Source organism: Symsagittifera roscoffensis, chromosome 1, assembly GCF_963678635.1.
Source record: "Symsagittifera roscoffensis chromosome 1, txSymRosc1.1, whole genome shotgun sequence".
Lineage (NCBI taxonomy): Eukaryota > Metazoa > Xenacoelomorpha > Acoela > Convolutidae > Symsagittifera > Symsagittifera roscoffensis.
In genome coordinates, this window is record NC_087062.1 from 66,800,327 (window position 1) to 66,819,961 (window position 19,635).

General features: G+C 37.1%; 1 protein-coding gene across 2 annotated transcripts; it reads left to right on the plus strand.

Annotated features, from left to right (window-relative positions):
- The first annotated feature begins 5,559 nt into the window (after nucleotides 1–5,559).
- LOC134847956 (uncharacterized) lies at nucleotides 5,560–19,244 on the plus strand. Of its 2 annotated transcripts, XM_063865260.1 has the most exons (8): nucleotides 5,560–5,819; nucleotides 8,941–9,103; nucleotides 9,215–10,180; nucleotides 10,383–10,594; nucleotides 10,879–11,031; nucleotides 16,216–16,345; nucleotides 16,855–18,030; nucleotides 18,313–19,244. In XM_063865260.1, exons 1-8 carry the CDS (start codon nucleotides 5,581–5,583, stop codon nucleotides 18,388–18,390), a joined length of 3,117 nt encoding a protein of 1,038 aa, XP_063721330.1. In that variant the 5' UTR covers nucleotides 5,560–5,580; the 3' UTR covers nucleotides 18,391–19,244. The 2 variants fall into 2 exon arrangements, with proteins under 2 accessions (XP_063721330.1, XP_063721336.1); XM_063865266.1 differs by lacking the exon at nucleotides 18,313–19,244 and having other exon boundaries at nucleotides 16,216–16,376; nucleotides 16,855–17,018.
- The last annotated feature ends 391 nt before the right edge of the window (nucleotides 19,245–19,635 follow it).

Consider the following 19,635-nt stretch of genomic DNA (forward strand, 5'->3'; position numbering starts at 1 on the left):
CTTCTATGAGTTAGACTTGTTAATAGATTTCAAGTTCTTACCAAATAAAGTACATTCCTTGCACATTCTGACTATATCTCGGTTGATTCTTGGCCATCATATGTACTACGCTGCGTCTATCATGGCTTCCTGGCCCGAATGAGATCTGTGTAGTCTCGATAAGACTGCTTTTCGCATGCAGGAGGGGATGACGATGCGGTCGTCAATGATGACGCAGCCGTCGACGATTGCTGCTGCATTCCACATCGACTTGATGTATGGGTCTATTCACGAAAATCCCTCATAGTCTCTGCTAAGTATCGCTTGTTTCATAAGGCGATAAGTTGGGTCCTCATCGACCAGCTCTGACAGAATGTCCGCGTCGAGAATGCCCGTTAAACCTGGGAGAGAATTCCTGTCTTCTGCACAAACTTCTTTGGTTGAGCGGCGTTTATCTTGTTGACTTGGGTCTTCTTCTTCCTCTGGATAGATGCAACCTTTTTCCCTTTTCGATCTCAGATTTGCTAGAGTTTGGGCTGATTTGAATTTCAATTGAGTTCTCCTTTCCTTTTTCTGTGTTGTTTTTCTCCGCGTGGGTTTCTTTCTCCTTATTGCCCCTGCCCTTCCCATTGATCTTATTCTGGCGAAGAGGTCATCTGATATGGGCGCTACTTGGTTAAGTAGGCGTTCGAAGCTGTCGTTCGTTTGGACTTCTTTTGGAACATTAGACTACATATCTGGAAAAGGGATGAATTGGTTAGAACTCGGTCGGATTGATTTGATTGGCTGGTATTTATTTGTTGTTGATGATGGCTGAGAATTGCCAGAAATGACATGAGATTTGGACGAGAATTTTGCTGAGTTAACTCTAGCTTCTGATTGGTCGAGAGAATTGGCAAGAAAAACGCATATAATGTCGCCCTCTAGCGATTGTGCATAAATTACATTGGAGTGATTTGATTGGTTGATAAAGTGAGTATCCTCAAATATTTGCATATTTGCGTCTTGTTTTGGCGGTAAAGTACGTACACTATCGGTCGCCCTCTACCGTTCGTGCATAAATTAATTTAGAGCAATATGATTGGTTGATTGGGTCTAGCGAAATTTTGTCGCCCTCTTGTGTTGTATTGGCAGTATTTTCAATGAAATTTGTAACCCAATCCTTCTTGCTTTCTAAATCTATGGTTTTGTGGGTGAAAAAGTCATTATCTGCCTGGTTTATGTTGACAACTGGATGGTATGCGTGGGATTTTTCCATATCGTAAATTTCTTCCATCCATAATTTTTCTATAATGTCGCAAGCTGAGAAGAATTTATTAATCGATTTTACCACAAACTGCTCGCGAAAGTTTGAAGGGTCCGGTGCTTCAAAAGTCGGATAACGGGATAGATAATCGACGATTCCTAGTTTTGATCCGGAGATGTGAGATATGTCGAAGTTAAAAGGTAGGAGTCTATCTGCGCACCTGGTTAATCTTGATTGATAAGATTTGTTTCCGCGATTAGTTTTAAGAGCTGATATTGTTGGTTTATGATCAGTAAGAATTTCAAAGTTGTTGCCCAGAAGATAATTCCTAAAGTGTTCACAGGACCAAACTACTGCTAATAATTCGAATTGGTTGGTGCTGCACTTCTTTTCTTGAACGTTTAGGAATCTAGATGCAAATGAAGTCGGTACCCAAGTGTCCTCCGTTAGTTGTTGTTCTAGGGCCGCTCCTAACCCACTGTGACTGGCGTCACATTTGATTCTTGATTTTCTCTTGGGATCGTAGTGGTACATCATGGTGATATCCGACATTAGTTTCAATGTAGCTTCGAATGCTTCTTGTTGGCTCTTATCATGAATGCATTTCTCTTTGTTAGATGATGTCAGGGATGGGCGGAACTTTTCCGTAAATAACTGTAGGTTAGGTAGGAAACGTTGGAGATGGTTAAGTACGCCCATATAGGATCCTAGTTGCTTAAGAGTTCTTGGAGGTTTCAGTTCTAAAAGGGCTTGGACCTTGAAGTGTTTAGGTCTATAGCCTAGGTGATCGATATCGAAACCCAGCCAAGAAATCTTTTTTACTGAAAACTCGCATTTCGATAGCTTCAAAGCGAAACCTTCTTGGTATAGTTTTTACAGTACAGTATTTACAATTAGATTGTGGTCGGAAACTGACCCTTTTGTAACAATTAAGTTATCGTCTAAAAAGCAAATGACACCCGGAATATTGCTGAGAGTATTGTCCATTTCCTTTTGAAACTCTTCAGGCATGTCTGAAAGCCCATAAAAACCGGTTTTGAAGCGGTAAGTAACTGTAGCGTCTCCACATACAATGTTAAAATTACAGTGGTTACTGACCGAATCACTTAGTTGGAGCTGACTAAAAGCATATTTAATATCTAAAGAAGTGAAAAGTACTTTACCCGGTAAGTTAGAATTAGTTGTTTGGGCTGCTACCTCCAGTTGTTCTAAAGGATTTGGCATTTGATATTGGTTTTTAAAATTCTAAGCATTCATGGGTTTTGCGTTCATTGCTATTTTCACTGAACCATCCTTCTTTGCCGTAACAACCACAGGTGCTACAAAAAATTCGCTAGTACAAATGTTCAATTTGACTATATGGCCTTCTTTGATGAGACGTTTGATTTCCTCTCCATCTTTCTCATGAATGTGAATTGAGACTCTCCGACCCTTTTCTTTAATTGGAATTAGATGTTGCTTAAAAACTGTGTGTACCCGGTGATTGTTTGATCTGCCATGTCTTGTGAAGATGTCTTTGTTTTTCTCTGAGTAAAAATTCTTCCAATGGGTAGATGTTTCCGCCATGTCATTTTCTTCGACCTCTAAAAATTCCTGAGGGTGTGATTGGGTTGTGTTGAACCCTATTGCACCTTGTAAATCTAGGCCTAGTAGACATCTTGTCCTGTTTTCAGATATTTTGCTGATTTGACTTTACAGCCTAATGATAATATGTATGTTACTAGGGTTCCAAATAATTCGATCGGCTTTTGGTTATAATCCACATAGGATATGTCAATAGGCAATGATGACTTAGGCTATATATTTATATTTTCACCTGTCCTTAAAAGGAGGTCCGCTGTATTCTTATTTACAAACGAGGCTGGACTGCCCGTATCTACAGTGGCTTTGAAGAACGAACTATTTACCCTTAAGGTAACTTAGAGACTTTTGATTTTTTCCCGAAGGTGAGTTTATTACATCCAGTTTTTTGATTGAGATTAAATTTGGAACGGATATAATGTGTTTCGCGGGGAATAAGTGTTCCTTCGGCGAGGCGTTTGAGATAGGGAGTTGGTGACTAGTTCCTGAATTTTTCAGAACGCCAAACTCTGATTCGCCGTCCGACGTAATGAAGTTGATATCTTCTTCTACGGTAGAATCTGACTCATCATCTACATTATTTACATTTTTGGTGGAATTGCAACATCTGGCGAAGAGTCCCTTTTTGCATGATATGCAGATTACGCCCCTAGCTGGGCATGATGATTTATGATTGGATGAATAATCCTTGCCGCAGAAATAACATGCTTTCTGATTATTGGTTGGTTTGTTTGTATTACCGAATGTAGAGTTCTGATTTTGGCACGGTTTGTTCTGTTTTGTAGGTTTTTTTTCTGAACTGATAGTGTAGGTTCCTGTTTGACCCTGAATTGATTATTTGAGTCCTGTATTGTGTAATTTTAATTCGAGTTGTTTCCCATTTGCTTTTGTAGAGTAGAAGCTGTTGCGTAGCCTGCTTCTTGTAACAGAGCGGATCTAAGCATTTCCTCTGGGAATTTCCCGGGTGGATACAAAGTTCTCTCTGGATATCTTTGAACTTCGTCTTTGCAATAAATATATCTCGAACTACCTGTTTCTCGATTGCGACTGACCACCCGCATAAAGCTTCTTGACCAGAGAGTCTTAGGAAGAATGATTCAAGACCTTCACTGTCAGCTTGGTTGGTGTTGTAGAGGTGCATACGTTCTACTATGAAATTCTTCTCCTTTTTAAATAAACCTTCACATTGGGTGAAAAATTCTTTGAAGCTTATATCGGATTGGATAGTGTGAGGGAAGCTTTGGAGAAATCGTTTCGTCCCTTCTGTTCCTAGTGCAAAGAATAGGCGTGATTTTACTCGCTGATCAGCTTCGTGATAAATTATGTTTTGTCCTAATTTGGAACCTTTCTTCCTCCTTTCGATATTTATTTCGTTCACTTTTCTGATTTCCGCTTGGTCTCTTGCGACCCTGTTGTTTCTTTCTGTTTCGTTTTCTGATTCGTTTGGAATTCTTTCCGGTCTAGGAGGGAATTCTTTCCGGTCTAGGAGGGGGGTCGTCAAATACCTCGGCGGGATCAGCTAAAAGGTCTTTAGGATCACAATGTTCTCGAAGGTTAACTGCTAAAAAGAATTGACCAATCCAGATTCCCCATGCAAACGGTGGGTCTAGGGATGGCTTGGTTCAAAATACAGGTACCCCTATAAGTTCAGTCCGTTCCTCGTGGGTCGAAACTGCTGGCTGCGCCATGTGAAATGCTAAACTATCTACTAATAACTAATGGATAAAACTATCTTGAAAGTTGAATTAGAATTAGTTACGTTTGATTAGTTGCTTGAAATAAAAGTTGAGAACCGTAATCTTTCAACAGTATGAAAAGAGTGATCGTTTAAGTTACTTCATGAATGATGGTTGGCGGGAGACCTGTCCCGACGTTGACCTTTAGTGATATCAAACATACATATAATGGATGGCTCAATATGACCTTGACTGCCGTACCACACTCGTATCAGAAACTTTGGAATTGATTTTTTTTTTCAATTTCTCCAGTTAGTTGAACTTTTTTACTCGGAACTGTTTTTTTCCAATTGTGCGACCAGCTGTTTGGTTATGCAATTGGCGGGATCATATATTTTTTGGTTCATGTAATTGAGTTTTTGCTTTCTTTTTTTTGTGTAATGACTGATTTTTTCAGATTATATTTTGATTGCTTTTTCTTTTTTGAAAGTTTTTTTTTTATTAGAAATATCTGAGATTAAGCTAATTTTAAATACTGTCCTGTCCGAAAATCGTTTGTTCAGATATTGCCAATAATTTTCTTCAAGAAGAATTTTGTTCATTTTCTGCATCGTACATGGTGCGAAGCTCTGCTTCCCGCTGTGTACAAAGTGGTATACAAATTGCGGAGTTTCCATTTAATGGCTAACTCGATTTATTCAGTGGCAAGAAGTTTTTGCCAGTGCTGAGAAAAGTTGCATTTGAGAACTACCTACATTGTTGAGATTCATGAAATTGCGTTTGTAAAAAACAAGACGAGTGCTGATAAATTTAAAAATGCATTTTCCCGCAGAATGTTCTTTTAACAGAAATGTTAAGAGTTTGTAGTTAATTATAGATGTAGTAAAATTATAGAAAAAAGAACGAAAATATTTGATGGCCGGAACCGAGAAGTTGATCGTCGATCTCTGCATCGCCTTCCCTTATCTTACTCTCTAAACTAGCTTTTGCTGGATTCATTAAATGCTTAAGTTAAGTCAAGTTCAGACGATGTGTCAACGAGGGAAACGGTTTCGTTCAGGTTCGACATAGTAGTGGTCGTGATATTTCAGGTGTGTGATGATGGCGATGGGAAGTCTGAGTGTGGAGATCTCAGTGAACTACCCTCAGAACTATCCCTATCTCTCACTACAACCACATGCCATGTCTATTCCCTTCGGCGACAATACTAATACACAGTCATGCCTCACACCAACCCATCCCCACGAGCAGTATCTTGAGATGGTGTTGGGGTCTCTGCATCCCGAGTGTCAAATGGATCAACTCCACAACCCATATAGTGTTGGTGCCATGTTCAGGTTTGTCTCTATTGTTTTTCTATTGATGTGTTATGTTTCCGACTATTGACTGCGGGGAGGACGTTTGAATTAGGGCAAGGTGTGACTTTTTCACGCAAAATCAGGTACCACAATTATACAACAGATGGAACCTAAGCTATGTTTTGTTAATGCTCTTATGACTTGAAGAAATGGTACTACCTCTGCGGTTAGTGAAGGTTCAGACTGCTATCGACACATAATTATTTATAATTCCATGTGCAAGTGTTTGCCTCATTGAATGTTCGGGTGTTAATGAACGTAGTGGAGACTCCTATATAGGTTTGTTATGGTTTTTTTTCTGGAAGTCTTTATTTTTTCACGCAAATCTGATTTTTGGCGGTTTGTTTGACTGGAGTTCTTTTTAAGTTCAGTTCAATTATTTTGTTAAAATGTAGGCAAACTCCACTATCGAATAGCAAAAGTGTAAAGGTCACAAAACACTTGATGGAGAATGACCGTCTGATTTTGACCGTGGATTGTAATGTTCAGATTTACTAGCGCAATATAAAGTTAACCTATTGATTCAGTTTTCGGAAATTGAGTTTATTTTATCAAAAAAGTGTCAACCATAAATTGTTCTTGAAACTCAAAGATTATTTGGGCCATATATTTTTTTTTCTTTAAATTCGAAAATGTAAGTTTTTTTGGTGTTTTTCTTTGTCTTTCCGTTCATTGACTCTTTTTCTTTTATCTGCTGGCTAATAATTTAATGTTATTAAGAGTAATGAAAGTAGTGAAGACTCTTATATAGGTCTTGCTGTTTTTTTTTTCAGGAAAAGTCTTAAAAGTGTCTCTAATAACTACATATTGATGCATTTATGAGTGCACTTATGTGTATATGCCGTTTTTCAGTTCAATTGAAAATCATCTGCTGAAATTGACGTAAATAGCACTCTCCAAATACGAACGTGGAAATGGCGCCAAAAAACGTGAACGCTTTCTAGTTTCGAAGGTGTAATTTAATTTTTAGGCTTCCAGCGGAATAAAAACTTCACCTATTGATCCAGTTTTCTCAAACTGGGTTCATATTATCAAAAAAGCGCCAATCATAAACTGTTTATAAATTCAAAGAGCTTAAAGGGTTGAAGCTCTTCGAAATTCGAAAGTTGAGATTTTTCAAGAAAGTCTGCCATTTGCAGAGAAAAGATGTACGTCTCGGCTATTGAAATTGGCTTACGTACAGGCACCTAGTTCAGTTGGAATTACTGATGATTTGCACTTTTTCGTGCGATACTTCTCTCCATGATACTATGGTTGTTTGAAAATCAGCATTGAAGGTCTCATTATAATAGCTCAGAATGATATCAATGCCTTCAATACTTGAAAGCAGGAAAAGAAGGTTACAGGATATCAATGTAAAAGTTATCGGTGTAAAAGATTCAAACATCGTTATATCATCATTAATAAGGGTCCATTATTCAGCTGCATATAAGATAATTGGAACGAAAAAAATGTTAGACAAATGCATTTCATCCAGTTTCAATTGCTTAGAATAATTTCTTTTCATCAGTTGCTATTTTACTTTTCTTGCATTGTTTAACCTTGCGATAAGCAAGGGTATTGCAATCGGTTTCTAAACTTTTTAAATTATTATTTGTCTGCTTGTGGTTTGGCGGCTTAGTTGTCACATCGTGGAAATTTTTGCTGTACGTAAATTACCTTGAAGCTGCTTTGTGTTTTGATTTTTTCCTGCTGGTAGTAATTTTACTAACCTTGTTTTCTATGTGCTAAAAATCTTTATAGAAATTATAGTTTTTCATGTTTTTCCAGTTATTGTTTTTTCCTTTTTCGGCTTTTGATAGTTTCGGTTTATATTTAATCGGCTTAATGGCCTCATTTTGCGTCTTTCGTTGAGCGAAAAAAGTTTGTATGTGCGTGTGTGTGTTTGAGGCTGAGGGGGGCTTAATAACTTTTTTCGGCTTTTTTGTTTTCTCTTTTCGTCTTTATAGGTTTCGGCCTATATTATATCGGCTCAGTGGCCTCATTTGGTTCAAATGACGATTTAAAAATGTTTAATGTGTGTGGGTAAGTGTGTGTTTTGAGGGTGAGGGGGGGATTTTATAGCTTCTGATAAGTCTTGAATTTTTTCGGCTTTTTTTATTTTCCTTTTTTGGGCTTAACAGGTTTCGGCCTATATTATATTAGCCTAGTGGCCTCAAGTTTTTTGAGTGTTTGTGTGTTTTGAGAGTGAGGTGGAGTTATTAACTTTTCAGAAGTCTCATTTCTTGTTAATTTTTTCAGCTTAAAGGGTTTCTGCTAAGGTGTTTTAGGCGTTGTGGAAATCGAACACTAATCATGAAGTCAAATTAACTTGTATGACAGTCATATTTTTTGTATCAATTAATATTTTTGGTTTGTTTGATACTGTGTGTATTGTTAGTTTCATATGAGTTGAGCCATTGGCGGTATTCTGGGATTAATGGTTTTCCTTGGAAACTGAAATGAGTTGATTTTTTACATCCCATTAGTCACATGATTTGATTAAAATTTTTGTCTGTTGGCTTGAAGTAGTGATATATGGGTCAATCATTTATTATTGGCGAATGATTGGGGCTATCGAATACGTGTCAATGAACGATGCTAAGACGCTTAAAAGGGTCCTATGGTTTTTCTTTTTCGGGAAGAAGTCTTTAAGTTGTTTACGCCCAAATTTGATCAGTCGCAGTTCGACTTGTGATTTTTTAAGCTCAATTTGAATTAATTTGCTACATTAATAACTTTGAAAAACACATACATGTAATTTTGAAATAAATGTTAGCAAGGAATTAAGATTGGCATCGAGATAATGCTTTAAAAACAGTGGAACTTCATTCAAGATAATGATGAATCTTGACAACTTCGCATGCTGAAACAATGATTGATTTAGTGATTACTATATCAGTCTAGACTTAAAAGCTTGTGGGAGCTAGTATATTCTGGGGTCATTTCTAACAATATATGTTATACATATCGATAATCATTTTCTTTGCACAGTCTCTAAATGGATAGTTTGAACATTCTAATTAGAACGGCTGAATGATCGCGCACTTTTGATGAGAACATGCTGAGTTGCTAGCATAGTAACATGATGTACTTTTTAATTTTTTTTTACTTGGTTTAGGTGCCGCAAGTGTGAGTCGCGACTGAGCTCCTATGGTGGTCTGAGGACGCACTTGAAGACCTGCTCTGGATGCACGAATGTTGTGGCGCATGATGGAGCTCTGAAAATTAACGAGCTGCCTAAATCTGCAAATCATAATTTCCATTCATTGGAATCACAAAAGGTATACATTTCATGAGGAAGCTAAAGCTGTCTTCTCAGTTTCACTTTTCTTGGAAAAAGAAAAGTTTGCTTCAGAAAATATCAAAATCTGTTCCTTCTGTAATTTTTTCAGGTTGTGCCTACAATAAACGACCTTTCAAAGCTCCAACCGACGTTTGAAATCGACAGCAAAAGTTGTCCTCGTGCTGACTCAAATAGTGGTGCCAAAAATGAGACCTTGAATTCAGACATTAAGCAAGGCTTCGACCCTCTGAATAAAGCAGATGTTGTTGTCTTCGACACAAATAACAACGAAGAGATCGAAGAACCGGCAGTTGAGAAACTTGGAGCCTCTATGATGCGTGTTAAAACGGATAATATTCCGGTATATATCAAAAAACCACAAAGACCGGAGGACATGTTCCATTTAGTCAATAAACCAGCCTTACTAACCAAAAAACGGGTCAAGCCGCCACCAAAGCAGTCTTCGAAAAACAAGAAAAGCAAAATTTGTGCTCAACCTAGTTTGGCAGTGAAACTTACTTCACAAAGCAAGAATACCTTTTTGTTAGACAATGACCCCAAAACAGGGTCAACAAGCGAAAACGTTGACGACTCTAGCTCGAATGTTCGGCCCAAAAGACTATCAAAAAGTGCAGTTTCGTACGAAGAGAAGATTGCGGATATTTTTCTGGAAACGAGTTCGCCTCACTCGTCGCCAAAACAACAACGAGAATCCAGACGAGTCTCTTTGCGAAGTGAAAGCAGTGCAGTAAATGAGCCACAGGAGCAAGTTAAAAGTGCAGTTATTACGAATTCTGAAGGCAGTACGAGGTCTTCAATACCAGTTAATGGTGCTAATACAACAGACAAAAAGTCTGCAATAATCCACGTGAACCCAAAAGCTGAGGTTGATAGTAATAAAATTGAAAGCAACATTGGAAGCAGTCAACCGAGAGATAATTTGGTGCTATGTAAACATTGTGAGCAGAGACATGCCAAAAGATACATGATAGTGCACATGCGAAATGAGCATCCTGATTTGCCATTTTGCTGTCCAGTTTGCTACAGCGCCTTCGCTAGTGTAGAGGCATTCAAGGTTCGTTTTTTTCACATGTGATTCTTTAAGATTTTTGAATGTAAGATTGATGGATTATCTTAAATTTTCATTTCTCTCGGGGTGCTGAATGATTTTTAAAGATTTTTCTGGAAAATTTTGGATCACTATTATTGAGAAGGAATGGCTTGACTGCAAATCCCTGCTTGACTACAATGACCATGAAGATGTTTGGTTTTCACAGGTGCACAAAACAAGGTGTAGAAACGGCTTTAAGCGGATCCAAGACAGGTCCAGGAGTGTGAGTGTGAGGAGACCGGAGTCAGAGGGTACCAATGGGGCTAGCTGTGGAGTGAAGTGCAAAGAGTGCAATGAGGAGTTCTTCAATTCGAACAGTGGTCGTATGGGACTCATAAGGCATATCAAGGAGCAACATCGGGCCAAGTTTGTGTGCAGGTAGGCAAAAAGCATTCATCTTCATTTCTATTTAAATAGCGATAATTCGCAACTTGTAATTCGCAACTTGTTAAATAAATACAATTTTCAGTTACCATGAGTATTGGCTGCTATAAATGCTAAACGGTGTTGATGATTATCGTTACTGGTAGCGTTGGCAGGGGAATAGAGAAATCCCACAACCCCTCGTCTCCCCGAATGTTCGCCTTTTATTTGATTCAAATCTTTCTATATCAAAGGCGCCTGCGTGGCCAAATCCTTCTCATTCATTGGCATTGTCTTAGATTCTGCTTCTTCTTTACTGATAATGGACATATTGGTCAGCTGCACAATTGCAAAGGGCCACCCTCACGTGTACAAGTGCTCCAACAGCCTCAGACAGAAGAGGACCAGGATGCCTTAACTACTCTCAAACCCCGCGCCTCCCAAGAGACAGTGTAAGTCTCCTCTTCTCTCAAAAACAATGTAAACTGAACGTGCCAAATCCATCTATGATTTAAACGCAATGCTTAAAACTATGCTGCGCAATGTTTAAGCAATTTTCATAGGAGAAAATGGTTAACAAAAGGCGTTATGGACAAATGCCTAGTCCAGTTGTTTTGAGGTTTTGAGCTCAGGGCATGTCAGTACAGCGCAAGGTAGGGTAGCTTAAGTAAGGGCAATGCAAGGCAAGTTATCAAGTAGGCTCACGGCAGTAAGCGCCAATCAAGGCAGGGCGGCGCAAAGCAGGGCAGGGCAATACAAGGAGGGCAAGGCATGTAAGGGCAGGGCAGTGAAGCGTAAGGTAGGCAAGGAGGGGCAGGGCAGCGTAAGGCAAGACAGGGCAGCGCAGGGGAAAAAGGGGCAAAGCAAGACATTATATATTTGAGGCTTTTTTCAGGTCAGGGCGAGATGTTTGTTTTGTGAACCATTACATTTGTCTTGAAGTAATGAGAAAAATTAAATCGATTATATTTTGAAAATAGTTTTCAGACCAAAATTTGCACTTAGACTGCATGCTAATCGGGGTGTAGTTTAGGGTTGCAGTTGTAATGACAAAACTGCACGTTCCAGAAGCTGGTAGTTATGATAAAATGGATGATTTTACGCATATTTCAAAAAAATTAGAAACTTTAAAAAAGTTCAAAATTATTTTAAGTTCAAATTTTTGTCCTCGGTCCACATAGTAACGGGGGTGTAGTTCAAGGTTGCCTTTCTAATGCCAAAATTTGGCCTTCAAGTAGCTCGTAGTATAGAACTTCTGGACGATTTTACCCGTACTTGAATGCTAAAAAGGTAAATAAGAAAATTTGAAATCTAAAATCTTTGCTGCCGTATTTAAATGCTTAAGGATATTTTGTTTAGAATTCCGATTATATTGCTAAATTTGGCCTCCCAGAAGCTAGTAATTAAGATTTAACGATTTTCAAAAATCATGAAAACTTGGAAAATTGTTCATATTAAAAATTAATTTTAAATTTACCTTTTTATACCCGTATTATATGTTAACGGGGTATTATTTAGGGTTGAGTTTCTTTTGATAAAGCTAGGCCTTCCAGAAGCTCCTAGTTTAGAACATAGGAACAATTCAATGATTCTTAAAATCCGAAAACTTGAAAAGGAAAACATATCTATACTTTATCTGGTCTTCCCTCCTAATAAGGGAGACCGAGGATACATGGTTTTGGCTTAGTAGTGGCCACTTTAGCAAGCATATCTTACTTGCGAGGCTCACCGAAATTTTTTGCGGTTTTTTATTGATTCAGAAAAATATGGTAATTTATTTAATTTTTGATAGCAAAAAAAATTACCAATGTCTGGGCGTTTGTGGGTCACATGGCACCGTTATCGACCCTCTCCTTGTATGATTTCTAATGTTAACTTAGGACCAATTGCTCAATATGTGTTAGTGAATGAGCGGATAAGTTTATTCTCCTTTTTTCTGTAAAGTTCTACAACAACAAGATATTTCAAGGGTTTTTGCTCAATAACTCTTTTCGCGGACCGTTTCCCGCTTTTATGACAACTTTCAAATTTTTCAAAGGTAATTGCTCAAATTCTTGGTCGAAAAAGTTTAATTTATTTGCGAATCGTTTCATTGTATGAAAACAATTTGAAATAATTCAAAGTTTCTTTTTTCAATAGTTGAAAAAAGTTTTGCTTGAAAGCAGTAGTTTTTCTCGAATGAATTTAAGCTATGAAAGCCTGAGTTTCATTAAATCGTTGTTGTGTTCAAGAGTTCACTTTTAAATATATAGTTTTTTACGAATCGTTTCAATTCATGAAAAAAAAACATTTTTATATTAAAGTTTTATTGCTCATAAGCTTGCTTGAAAACAATAAACTCTTCCGAATAGATTCCAGCTGATAACACAGGCTTGAGTTCATCAAAGTAGTTTTGTTCAGTCGCTTGCTTTAAAAGTTTTCGCCAATCGATCCACGCTCTGAAAAATTTCTTCGCTCAATCGGTTCCGTTGTAAAAACTTGTAATTTTCGCGAATTAATTGAAGGGGTGATAACAATTTGAAACATCAAAGTTTTTGACAATGTTTTTAATACGGAGAATGAGTTTCTCGCGCATACTTTCTCGCTCATTTAATGGAAGTTTGATCGCTCATTGCGAATCGATCACGTTAAGAAAATTTTTCAAACATTTTTGGTTCACAGCTCATGCAATGAAATAACTTGAAAAATTTAAGTTTCATGTTTTGAACAGTTTGCTAAAAAAAAACTTGAAAAAACGGTGTCGTGCAATTAATCAATCAAAGAGTTTTCAACTTTTCATTGCTTGAACAGTTTGCTTTGAAAACTATCATTTTTTGCGATACAATTCACGCTATAGGAACTTAAAACAAAATCAGAAGGCTCACTGCTTGAATGACAGGTTTCCAAAATTATTTTTTGCCGATAGTTTTTTTAAACATTATTCACAGCTAGATTTCACTCAATGAAGAGAAATATTAATACAACCTGTTTACCCTTGCGATAAGCAGGGGTATGGATACCGGGTACTAGCTCGTAAATAGCTTAATTCACAGGATCTCTAATTTCATGGCTCCAGTTTTTGTACGCTGTAGTTTTTTGGATAGATAAGTGAAACTGGGAAAGGGTTATAAAAATTTAAAATTGGTTGCCGGCTTTTAAGGTTTTGTCCCAATTTTAGTCGGGTGTTTTATTTTAGTCATTTTTTGAAGTTCTATGTTTTCTTTTCAATTCGAATAGTGAAGATATATTTCATAAATTTTGCTTTTTATGCACCTTTACAGTATCTGTTAAAAAACATTGCCTTCTATAAATTTTCTCTAGAAAAAGTATTTAAAAGTAAATAATTTTAGCTTGTTTTTACTGTTTTCTCGCTTGTGTCTGCGAATTAGTGTCACTTTGAATTTCTTTCTAATCTTTATCGAATTACTTCCTGGGCGTTTTATTTCATTACCTTTTAGCAGTATTTTACGATGTTTTTTTTTGTTCGGAATGTGTGTAATTAGTTTTAATTGTGTAATTAGATTTGAGCAATAACTCAAGATTTTGAGTAGTTTCTGCTTCGTTTCGTTTTATTTCATTTAATTTTGTAATCGAGTTTTCTGCTCCGTTTTTTTTGCTCTGAAAGTTATGAATTACGTATAAATATTTTTGAGTCATAGCTAGATCTGAGCAATTTCGTTTGAGTTTGATTCAAGATGATGACACAGCATATTGTTTCAATATCTACTTTTTTTTAGTAAAAAGTTCATAGCTATTTTCAGTAGCGGATTTAGGGGGGGGGGGTCGCACTTCTTCAGGGATTCGACCTAAAGGGTCCCCCTTTTGTACTATTTTGAGATAACTATTTCTGGCTGACCGAGCCTAAAATTTTTCTTAAGGCGCCTTTGGCGCCAATATATACTAATTTTGATGGGGGAGTGCGCGCCGAAAAAACGCAATTTTTTGGTCAATATTTTCCAAAAAGTGCCTAAAACGCCTTTTAAAAATTTTGCCTGCGGTACAGAGAATTTGGTCGCAAAAAGGGTCTTTATAGTGATTTGGGAGAGCTCAGAAAATCAATTTGGTCGACCTAAAAAAGAGGAAAATCCTAGATTTCCGCGCCTGGCTATTTTGTCTACGAAATTAGTTTTTTTTAGTTTTTTTCCACGCAAAATCAGGTACCACAAATAATCAGCTTCGTTCACTTTTGCATTGCATGTCGTTTAATTTTGTAATCGAGTTTTCTGCTCCGTTTTTTTTGCTCTGAAAGTTATGAATTACGTATAAATATTTTTGAGTCATAGCTAGATCTGAGCAATTTGGTTTGAGTTTGATTCAAGATGATGACACATCATATTGTTTCAATATCTACTTTTTTTTAGTAAAAAGTTCATAGCTATTTTCAGTAGCGGATTTAGGGGGGGTCGCACTTCTTCAGGGATTCGACCTAAAGGGTCCCCCTTTTGTACTATTTTGAGATATCTATTTCTGGCTGACCGAGCCTAAAATTTTTCTTAAGGCGCCTTTGGCGCCAATATATACTAATTTTGATGGGGGAGTGCGCGCCGAAAAAACGCGATTTTTTGGTCAATATTTTCCAAAAAGTGCCTAAAACGCCTTTTAAAAATTTTGCCTGCGGTACAGAGAATTTGGTCGCAAAAAGGGTCTTTATAGTGATTTGGGAGAGCTCAGAAAATCAATTTGGTCGACCTAAAAAAGAGGAAAATCCTAGATTTCCACGCCTGGCTATTTTGTCTACGAAATTATCTAGCGAGTGTAGCAAGACTGCTGTGAATAAGCGTTTTTCCTAGGCTCTCCCAGCTTTTTTTGATTTTCTGCAAATATTTATCCGGTAATTGTTCGAAAATTTTTCGGATGTGTTTTAGTTTTTTTCCACGCAAAATCAGGTACCACAAATAATCAGCTTCGTTCACTTTTGCATTGCATGTCGTGCTTAGGTCCTTCTTGTTTCTATGTTCATATCTAAAATTTTTCGAACAACATCAAAAATCCAGAAACAGTTTAAGTTTTTCGATTTTGTCCCGACTTCTTTTGTCGAAAATTTTGATTCGGGTTTTTTGAAATTCCATTTTAATCAGGTTGTTCTTTCATATCAAGCTTAAACAATAACAGTCGTTGGGTAGAGCCAATGATACCCTCAATTGATTCCAGATTTTTTGTATATTTGAACCATAATTTTGTTTTGTTTGATTTAAAAAATTGCAGAAGGATTTTCGGCAATTTCCTTAAATGCTTTTATGTGGTTGAAAAGGTTTTTGAGATTGTTCTCAATTGTTCTAAAAATTCAAAGAGCTTTATGGGCATCTATTATTATTTTTTTTTTGAAATTCGAAAGCTCAGATTTTAAAAAAAACAATTCAGTTTTTTTTATGTTTACTTGAGTTCATTGACTCTTCTCCAACTGAAGGGTATGTTAACCTTGCGATAATTTAATTCGTGTTTTGAACTTTGGCATTTGGTATTGTATTACAAGTTGTTCGAAGCTCAGATTCGCCTGTGTTAAGATTTGTATCTGACAACCTTAGTTGGAGAAAGAACCTTGGTTTCTTCTGGCGTGATTGGTGTGTTTTTGAAGATACCAAATAGTGGCGATAAACTTTACTTGGAATATAGCAGTGAAAAGTTTGCTTCTCTCAAGTTTTCATTTGTTTTCCCAGGGAAATAGGGCAGCTGTTGGAGAACCACGTGGATGCCGTGTCATCCTCTGGTCATTCTCATGACCATTCTGTTGGTGCGAGGGAAGAGGGCGTGGAAGATGTCAGCAGGACACCACTCCAAGAAATCGGGGTCTTCCATTTAATATTCTATGGTTTCTGTAGTACGGAGCAATTAATTGATGCTACGATATTTTTCTGACAATATCTAAGCGATAATAATTACTAGCGGTAATTTCGATTGTTTTTACAGGTAAAATTGTGTTGTTAGCTATTTACTCAGGTGTTCAAACCTTGCTTTAATTTTTTTTTCTGGCGAAGGGTGTCTGGAAATCACCTTTAGGTAGTATTTGCTCCAATGTTAGGGAATGTTTGAATGGTGTTTGGGAGTGACTCATTTTCAGCAAAAAAAAATCGGAGCAGTTTATCTCAACACTGAGAGAATTTTTTGGAAAGCTATTTTTCGGGGTCGAATGTAACCGCGAAAGGGATGTTATATGAGATCTCACTTGCTTTCTTGCAAGAATCTTCTGAAGATCTTAAAATTGCCTCAAAATAATACCCTACGCCATAGTTCCTTCCCAATGCGCCAGTAGTGGGAACTTAAAAGAGCTAATATGTTTTTTTCTTAACTTGTTTTAGATCAAGAACAATCCCAAAATGTCAACCCGAGGAACCAATCAAGAAACGAATGGAATATATTTTGATATATCACAATTGATCGAGCAGTTAAACGAGAAAGATTTCTCTAATTTTACGCTTAATTTGAGAACCATGGAAATCAAGTGTCCATTCTGTCTAAAACAGATGTCGACTTCTCGATGGTACAATATGCGCAGTCATCTAATTACACACTCTGACAAGAAAACAATCTTCATCAAAACCAAATCAGAAGTTGCTTCCTCCAATGAAAAAGAAGCTGCCATATCAATCAAATCAGAACGGCAAAATTCCGCAGATGGTGTCTCAGAGAACGATCAAGCATTGAATTCAATGGTGCTATCTTTTGAAAAAGCTAACTCAGTTTGCAGTGAGAGTAGTTTTACTGATTCTCCCACGAATGTTATGACAAGACGTTCCTCTAGGCGTAACTCAGGGAGGCCAGATTTTCTCCAAAATACGGCTGAGCTGATTTCTACTTCATTTGAACCAAACTCTACTTCAGTGACAACCGATCAAAATGAGGTAAGAGATACCGCACAAGTAGTGCATGGGCTAATTTCCCCGTCAAGAGGGATGAAAATTAGCCCAAAAGGCGAAATTGTCTTCGAATCTGTCGCTGTTACACCAACGAAGAGTAGTGTCCCAGATTTTCCTGTTTCTGAACAGAAGAACGATGATGTAAAGCCGAGAAAAAACTTCTCACCTCTGCATGTGGACACTAAATTTCGTCCTCATTTTCGGAAAGAAAGCGCCAAGTCTGGGCCGCCTCTGAACAATGAGTTGAGGTCTTTACTTGAGGGTAAAATGACAGCATTGAACTTGAACCTTCCATGGATGTCAAGAAGTGATGAGCATTCGGTTGGGTCCTCTGATAAACACGGATCCAATGCTCATCCATCTCCGCGTAAGTCGACACTTCGCAATAAAGAGAAACGACATTCTTCAATAATGAGCGCCAAAGAGGATCCCTACATGCGAGGCATTGCCAAGAATCAGTTGGGAGAAGTATTTGCTTGTTCAGTAGAAGACTGTGCGTTTAAATCGACCAGTGCTAAGTTGATGACTCATCTACTCAACGTGCATGATGAGCAGTGGGCGTGTCAAATTTGTTTCGAGTGTTTTGGATCAAATGGGCAACTGGAAAAACATTTGCAGGTGAGCTGAAATCCGCCCCCTCTAGAAAGTCCTAGATCCGTCCCTGGATTAATCCATTTTTAGTAGTCTGATCTGTACTTGAATAGTAAGGAATTCGGATTAAGTGTTTTTCATATATTTGAATTTAAAATGTTATATTCATATTCAAATACAAACGTCTTTATGTTTGATATTTACTTGAAGGAATCCATAAATGCTGAAAATTGTTTATGTTGAGCATTGGATTATCAGCCGAATTGAGTAAAGAAAGTTTGTTTGCTTGTTAGCTGTTTGCTTTTATAGGTAGTACATAATGAAGCTACCAAGAGATTGAAAATGAAGACTAGTCTGAAGAAACGCGGAGGGTCTCACAGGAAATAGGTGGTTTGATAACACCTACGGCGGAACGCTGCGGTTCGAAATAGAACCTTCATCATCTAAGTGCTCTGTTGCATTCCATTTTATATCAAAGCTTAGGTATTTTATTTTGGCAGTTTATTTTTATTTATTTGACATTGACGACTCTTTGTTGGGACCATTCTTTAGTGACTTCATGTGAAATCAGTTTTAATTTTTTGTTTGCTCGTAAAGTATAAGTGCAGCTCGAAACAGCGAGCTGCTGGAATGAGTTGTGTTTGATACCAAGAAGGTCTCTGTCCCATCAATTCGCCACCCTTAAATCACATTCGATAGAATACTCCATTTTAAGAGTAATGAACGTAGTGAGTACTCCTATATAGGTCTTGCTGATTTTTTTTGTTCAGGAAAAAGTCTTAAAATATTGATACACTTAGGTATATATGCACTTTTGAGTTCAATTGAAATTCATCTGTTGAAATTGACGTAAAATGCACTCTCCAAATACGAACGTGCAAATGGCGCAAAAATTCGTGAACAATTTCTAGCTTCGAAAGTGGAATTTAATTTTTAGATTTCCAGCGGAATAAAAACTTAACCCTTTGATCCAGTTTCCAGTTTTCTCAAGTTGGCTTAATGTTATCAAAAAAGCGCAAATCAAAAATTGTTCTAGAAATTCAAAGAGCTTAAAGGGAACCTATTTAAATGGAAATTATTTTCGAAAATGGAAATTAATTGTCAGATTTCCCTGTGGAATAAAAGTTTCTCCTATTGATCCAGTTTTGGGTTAAGTTTCTCCTATTGGGTTAATTTTGACATAAAGTGTCCATCATAAATCGTTTTACAAATGTAAAGAGCTTTAAGGCCATCTGTTTTTTTGCTTCGAAATTCAGAAGATTTCTTTTCGAAAGTTGAAGATTTTTGAAAAAACAAGTATTTTTTTTTTCAGTTTCCTTGCGTTCATTACTCTTTTCCAACTGTCAGTTGGCTTTATTCGAATATTTTAAATCGTCAACTTAGAATTGGCGCAAAATTTTTAATCGGATGATTTGCAAACGGACAGTTTTGCGATAAAGAAAAAAAACGCGCATAGCCCGTTACTGTGCAAGTAGCACAGAATGTTCCGACCATAATCTCAAAAAAAGGCTTTTTTTCAAAATAGTGTCGTTTTTTTTCATGGTTTGATAAAAAGAGATCAGAACGAACAATTATAACTTAGGTATATTTTTCTTTCATAGTAAAATAGGCCAATTAGGAAACAGTTTTAAG